At 45.3% G+C, this 7,599-nt stretch overlaps 1 protein-coding gene across 1 annotated transcript in view; it reads left to right on the forward strand.

Moving 5' to 3' along the window:
• Positions 1-579: 579 nt before the first annotated feature.
• smad6a (SMAD family member 6a) overlaps positions 580-7,599 on the forward strand; it is a 15,818-nt gene continuing 8,798 nt past the window's right edge. Inside the window, exons 1-3 of the mRNA XM_083680358.1 lie at positions 580-2,064; positions 3,601-3,657; positions 4,090-4,167. Coding sequence (XP_083536484.1) covers positions 1,311-2,064; positions 3,601-3,657; positions 4,090-4,167 — 889 coding nt within the window. The 5' untranslated portion in view covers positions 580-1,310. The remainder of the gene's footprint in view (positions 2,065-3,600; positions 3,658-4,089; positions 4,168-7,599) is intronic.

Consider the following 7,599-nt stretch of genomic DNA (forward strand, 5'->3'; position numbering starts at 1 on the left):
CTTGGAGATAGAGCAGCTATAGTTAACTGGCTAGTGATCAGACCTGTTCTCCTCAGCCAATGTATTGTTGGTATATGATTTAGATAAATAGAAGTGTATCATTTGTTTGTATAGTATATATAAATATTTGCAGAGAGACAGTTTAGATAACATATCATCAATCTATGTTGTTAGATCTGTAGAAATATATCATGCAATCTTCCCCCTGTGCAGAATACTCTTTTAGGACATAACATAACTCTGTTTTGCAAGACTCACAGTCTTCAGAGCACAATGTAATTGTCTAGAAGTGTTTTACATATAAGCAAGGATCTTAGGTGGCCTACATGTTCCATCTGGTGTAAACTAGGAAGTTTATCTGAAGAGATTTAGAGTTTGAGAAGAGAAAGGTGGATGGTGCGTGCACCTTTAAGAGTTAAGAAACTTGAGACCGTGTTTGCGCAACAATCAGTGCGGCTCCGAGCCGCCAATGTGTCTAGACTACCACATGACGGGAGTCAACCAATGGCTCCGGAGCTTTCCTCGGGGGCCCCGTGTGTGTACGACCGAGTGTGTATCCCAAAAAGAATAGCAGAGAGACGGAGAGTGAAGTAATTCAAGCTTTCCTCTAAACCCACTTCTCATCACGGAATCGGAGCTGCTGCCTACGTCTGCGCCCGTGTATCTTGCCCGCTCTGGAAGCTCTTAGTTTTTATTTCGGGATTGCAAACGGATTATTCAGTTTAGTGGGAAAACATCGAAATCTGAATGGGCCACGAATTATTTGGAATTATTTATGGGTGAAGCAACTTCATCGATGTGCCTTGAGTGGATTTTAAGGCAAAGGACTTAAGAAAGAGTGCTCAAAGTCCAAGAAAAATACAAACTTCTGGGTTTCAACTTCTGCTGCCATTTCGTATTATGTGTTACAGTTGTTGGGGGATCATTATGGCATGGGAAATTGCGGGTTGGAACTTCTGAGTCCTGGGGAATTGTGTTGGGCTACTCTTTGAGTTCAGACAAACGTTTTAATTGAGTTGTAGGCTACATGATAAGGCTACCGCAGATAACTGTCTGTCATATGAATGTAGCCTATGTTTCTTTTAGCTGTGCAACTGTGTCACTATTTTCGTTGTTTCATGCAACACATAAGTGTGCAATATTACATTCTAATGCTGCGGGTTGGTCATAAATCTACCATCCCCGGCCGCGCAACTAGTGCGCGCCGTTTACAGAACCTTGATGTTGCGCGGAGACTATAAATCCATGTGGAACCCCAACAGACCTGGACGGGAACACTACGACGCATCCAAAACTGTCTAGGTTGTCGTATGTTCAGGTCGAAACGCTCAGGTCTTGTACGGCGACTCTGGAGAAGCCGTTTGATCCCAGATAAAGACGGCACAGATGGAAGAAGCCAACGAAGCGAGGGGGATCCCCGGGATGGTTCGAGTCGCAGTAAAAACCCAGAAAAGATTCCTAAAACTGAGCTCCGGTCATGGTCGGTGACCCGAGCAGTGCCATCTCTGGAAACCTACGGTGAAGTGTTCCACCTCCCGGGGAGCGCAGATCAGGGGGACGGTTCGGAACATGATCGGGATGCCATGTGTGTCCCCGAGCACCGAGGCTCTCGGTCACAATACGAGAGCGACAGCAGAACGGTTACCTGCTGTTTGTTTAGAGAACGAGACCCCAGACCCCGGAGTAAAGACCAAGGTGCATGTGAGTCCAATCGAAGAAATGCGGGGCAACAGACGAACTCAGGTCCGGCGCTCGAGCAAGAACTCAAGAACGTTACTTTTGCGCTTTTGAAAAAACTAAAGGAAAAACCGCTGGATGCCTTACTGGAGGCGGTGGAGTCGAAAGGGGGGATGCCCAGTAAGTGCGTCCTGGTGCCGCCGACGGAGCTGCGGTTAGGAGGGCATCCAGTGTCTCCTTCATGTCTCCTCTGTAAGCTGTACCGCTGGTCCGACCTGCAGTACACAGCCCAGCTCAAAGCGCTGTGCCACTGTCTAAGCTTCGGGGCGCTGGACAGCGCGACGGTGTGCTGCAACCCCTATCACTACAGTCGCTTATGTGGGCCAGGTAAGAACACCCGAAGTGGGTATCTCCTCTGAGTTTTCACAGGCACCACCTCGAAAATGTCATAGATATAGGACTAACACTTTACTCAAAGCCAACTCGGGAAGCCATTCACAAATATGTTTCCTTTCGTTATGTTAGTTTTACGCACAGGTGCGTCGACGCAACAACACGGGTTCACTTTTAATCTTCTATTAAATATAATCTATAATCAATAAACGCAGGGTTTTTATTGCACAAACTCTGGTAGATGGTCAGGCCCAACAGGTAGGCCAACGGGTAAAGAGGTTGTAAATAATGGACATATTTGCACAAGTTCACCTCTTAAGTAACAATGGGTAAACACTCATTAGAATGAGTTGGGTACAACTGAGGTACAACTGCATGCATCTGATTGAGAGGATCAAGAAATGGGAGATTAAAACACGTTCGTATGGGCATCAGGACAATGTATTGACAGATTGACTGTTTCACATGAGTATTCATTGACAGATTGAGTATTCACCTGAAAATGGACGTTTTCATGTTTAGTGCCAGGTTTCAACGATACTTCGGGAATTTTACACTTAGCCCACAGCAAATGAATATCAATTGTTACGTTGAGTGTGTTGTTTGCAAACCCTCAAAATCAATATGGCCATATAGCCTAAGGTTCACGAGCATAGTCACACACACACACACACACACACACACACACACACACACACACACACACACACACACACACACGCCCTGGAGTTAAGCTTGTAGCAGCATTACACTTTTTTATTTTTTTTGCTTAACACAAAACATGTTTCGTTTCAGTGTTTACGTTTGTGAGAAAAACGGCAAAACTTTTCTTCATATCTATTCGAATATGGCTCTCAAGTTGCTATTTGAAAGGCTCTTTTTTCGTTCCTTAGGAGGTACTATTTAGGTGAAGGAGTGGCGATAATATACAGTTTGCATACTGCTGGCGCCAGACAGGCTAGCTGGGTATCTCACTGACTGAGTACTCCGGCAATCACTGCCTGGCCTCTTAAAGAACCCGCTGCCTTTATAGCCACTGTGAACCCGAGGGTTTCTCCCTATGACAGAATAACTTCATTTACTTTGTCTTTATGGAGGTATTTATTATGCCAGTGTACAATATATATATATATATATATTTATGTATCATAGTCTACTTTGACATTTGTCAACAACAGCTCCATTCAATGTAGTGGAAAGGGAGGAATACTATTCAAATCAAGTTGAAATGAAGTAGACCTGCCTTTAAAAGATTGAAGTTGTCCAATATCATGTAATTAGTGGGAATTATTAAAGATCTATCGCATATGCATGTGACGCAACAATGTTTTGATGACATCTGATAAAAATATTGTGTGAATGTGCTCATTCAACCAATCGTTTCTCTCACGATGCATGTTTCTGTATTAGGATGTCCCTGACACCTTTATGCATGACTTTAAAGTTACTGCAACAGGATTGATGCCCTTGTCAAAAAGGAATGCAATCCTATTCCCCATATAACTCTAATAAACATGTTTTGTATTTCAGAATCCCCTCCACCCCCCTACTCTCGGCTCACGCCCTCAGATGGACACAAGCCACTGGGTGAGTCTGCAACAACAGCCGTACCCTACCTCACACACAGAGGTCCCACACATTGAGCTTTTCGGTCGAATAAGGTCTTTTTAAGGAGTTTAATATGGTTCTCTACTTCACTTATTAGCCATTATTCAGTTTCTCACAGTTTGAATACCAGAATTGATTGAACATTACCGTCTTTGTTGTCATGTCGAGCGTGAATGAACATCTCACTTTCAACGCAACATATGATATTCATTCACACGTCACGACAACAAAGAAGCTATTGGGTTGGGTTCTTCGCTGGGGTTGGGTTCTGGTTGTACTCTTCTTGCACTTTTCTTGAGGGAATCTGACATCCAAATAGGTGTACACCGCTGTGTGAAATGGATGAACATACACACTCATACATGGAGTGACGCTCTTGGAAGTCACTCTTGTGTTTTGCTCTCTTTGTAGATCTGTCAGATTCCACACTGTCTTACACTGAAGCTGTGGTGCCTCACTCCCCCCACTTCACGCCAAGAGACGTCACAGGTGAGCGTCTCACTGTCAATCTTCTAACCTCCCCAGGCTGTTGCACACAGCGCATTATAGGCCTGGAATAGCAACGACTCAAACCTGGCCTTAGTGGGAGTGAATTGACTGAATTAAGTATTTGTCATTATTTGAATTTAGCGAATCGAACGACTGCGAGGCGTGGCTCCGAATCAGAAATGTGTGGTGTGCAAGCACAGAGGGGGGGAAGGGGGGGGTGCTGTGGGACTTGATTGACGTGAGGTCAAGCCAATGAGTCAAGAGTTTTGCCTGATCTTAGTATTGGGTAAACGAAGGCCAAGTTTGACGCATTGGTCCACCAGACCTTCCGAGCACATTCGGCGGAGTGTCTGGGAACGAGGTTAATGTCAAACAAAGAGTGGACCAATCGGAGCCTGTTTTTCAGTAAACTCAAAGAAGAGATAATTTTACAAAGTATTCAAACAGGCCCAGTGGATCGATTTTTGGTCATTTGTTATGATGAGCTCTGAAATATCATTTGTTGGCCATGGAAGCTCAATGCTTGGCTAGAAAGGGTTAACAGTAGACTTGAAAATGGCAACCCAAATACACACACACACACACACACACACACACACACACACGTACACTCCCCTAGCCCAAGGTATAATGGCTCCCCATGTCTGTATGTTTGCATAAATGGGCAAACTCTACAGTTAATGACGTTATTATGTTGTGCTTCACTCCCCCTGTTGAAAGGCTATTAAGACAACCAAAGACTCCGACACATAAAGCTTCTATTGTCAAAGTCTCAAAGGGGGGGTCTCTGACAATCTAGATGCCACAGCAATGTAGCTACTGTATGCTTTCTCTCTTTCTCTCTTTTTTCTCTCTCTTTCCCTCTCTCTCTTTCTATTTTTCATTATATTTCTCTCCTTCTCTTTCTCTCTCTCTCTCTCTCTCTCTATTTCTCTCTGTCTCTGTCTCTCTCTCTCCCTGCTCTTGTTCCTCCCTCTGCAAAAAAAGTATTTTGCTCGGATGTAACTGCAACAAGATCCCTTTACGCACTCCCTCTCTTCCCTCTCTGCCCATCCCCCCCTCTCTCCCCCTCCCTCTCTTCTCTCCAATCCCTCCATTCCTTTCAGTAATTGAGCAGTGGAAGAGGGTTGGCATTTTTTTGGGGGAGAGTGGAGTGGAGCGCGGATTTGGTGAGGGGGTTTAGGGGGTTGGGGCGGTGCGGGGGGGAGGTGGAGGGCGGTACAGGAAACAGTTCCCTCTGGCTGAAATCCGACCCTTGTTTGTTTATGCTGGGGGGTCCTTGTAGTGTTGAGAGAGAGTGCAGACTCACTCCATCAAACCCTCTGCGCTGCTCTTGGGGGGGTATGGGGGGGCTGGGGGGGGGGGGTGTTGAAAGGTGAACAGGCCGTTATGTCGACCGACTGCTTTAGCCTTGATTGTTTATACGAGTCTTAAATAAGCCTGAAACCCCCCAACAGCAGTTGCTAAGTTAGCTTGTGGTTTAATGACCCAGAACGTAGACATTCTAGGACTGCTCACCTTATTTCTTCTTTATCATTGGTTGTATCATGAATCATAAAATGGGACATTTTCATCTATTATTGGTCACATGATGAGCGTGAGCACAGGTGATGTTGCCGTTTCTGACGTTCATTCATCATACGTAGGTCCTCTTTGGTTGTCATCAGGGGGAGGCCGGTGGAGGGAGAAACCAGACGGGCTCATTGTAATGCGTGGAACGGAATGAGGAATGGTCTTTGATACCGTTCCTCATTCCGTTCCACGCATTACGATGAGTCCGGCTTCCGATGTCTAACTCCACTGCCCTCTGATGTCTACCTCCTGGTTGGTTAGGGTTAGGGTTAGGGTTAGTATATTATATATTATCTATAGGGCACATAACTAGTAGCCCAGAGATGACTATCCCATTGGTTAGATGAAGTGTGATGGAGATGGAGAGATCTGTTTATGAGTGGTTGTGTGTGTGGTCCCCTCTGTAGCCCTGTACCGCCATGCCAGACAAGTGGAGCTAGGGAACAAGCACAGCTAGACGGTTGCCTTGGACTTCAATGAAAGGCAAGCCTGTACGCTGAAGGTCACACTTTACATGAGGTTGCCCCTATACCTGTGTAGTTACTCTGTAATGACTCTAGTAACAACATTGTGTTGATAGCATATTAGTGGGTAGAATCAGAACAGGGTTCTCACGACTGAACATGTTGTTGCGTGTGTGTGTCTGTGTGTGTGTGTGTGTGTGTGTGTGTGCGCGCGCGTGTGTGTGTGTGTGTGTGTGTGTGTGTGTGTGTGCGCGCGTGCGCGTGCACGTGCACGTTTTTTTATTTTATCCATAGCAAATGCTAAGTTAGGTTAGTTCAGTTAGGACTTCAAACAGTCTCAACGCAAGTTGGAAAATCTGGCAGTGGAAATCGAGGATGTTTTCTTCCCTTATAGGTTCTGTTAAAAGCAGTCCTATACTTGCTTTGGAAACACTGTGACAGGGTGTGGCCCCCTTTTGCACTGCTGCTTTATCAGTCGATCAGTTAGCCTAAACCCTTAAACCCCACAGCCATAGGCCTTCCTATGGAGATGGAAATGGCCAGTGGAAGCTTTCAGGGGGTTTGGTCTCTCTCTAGCTATTTCTGAGGTGGTCGGGGTTAAACCTGTAAATAACTCCACAGTCAACGATGTGTCACTGAGCTGCCTGTCTTTAATGTCTCATTCATGGAAAAAAAAAGAAGGCTGTGTGTGTGTGTGTGTGTGTGTGTGTGCGTGTGTGAGAGAGAGAGAGAGAGACAGACAGACACTCAGGAATGTCTGTATGACTACAGGTATAGAGATACCATCAGCTCGGAGGGCTCTCATAGGGGTTTCACTGGGACACACACTCAAGATGAACCACTCTCAGGCGTAGGAATCTTTGGAACATGAGGTAAAGACCTTGAACCCTCACGGCCGTGGTGTAACTACAGAACAATTATGTGTGCTGATGACAATGTTGAATATGCTTTCTTTGAGGTTTTTGGGAGTGTTTGAGAGATGTTGTCTTACAGTAGTGTTGGTGTTCTGCCTCAACAGAGAACTCAAACAGCGCGGCACTGGGCTGTGATTCAATGCTCCTGAAATCGCTTTCCGTTCCTTGACATTACCTTGACATTTTGAGCCCTGATCATAAAGAAAAATGACGGCTTATGAAAACAACATGCTTTGAATCAAATAACATGCTTCTTTTTTTTTGGCTCTCCTTCACCACATCACCATGTATAGACATGGCATCAAGAGGAAAGCAAACTGGTGCATTGAGTCTGTGGATATTAGTAGGCTACTCTAGTCTTGAGGTAATGAAGGAGCATAGACCACATCCTCTCTGCCCTCAGTAATCATATTTTGATGGCTTGTTTGTTTAAGAGTCAGCCAAACATCCTGCTGGAGAACCCTGTCTGCGCTTGTACCAGC

The sequence above is a fragment of the Argentina silus genome (genome assembly GCF_951799395.1).
Source record: "Argentina silus genome assembly, chromosome: 11".
Classification (NCBI taxonomy): Eukaryota; Metazoa; Chordata; class Actinopteri; order Argentiniformes; family Argentinidae; genus Argentina; species Argentina silus.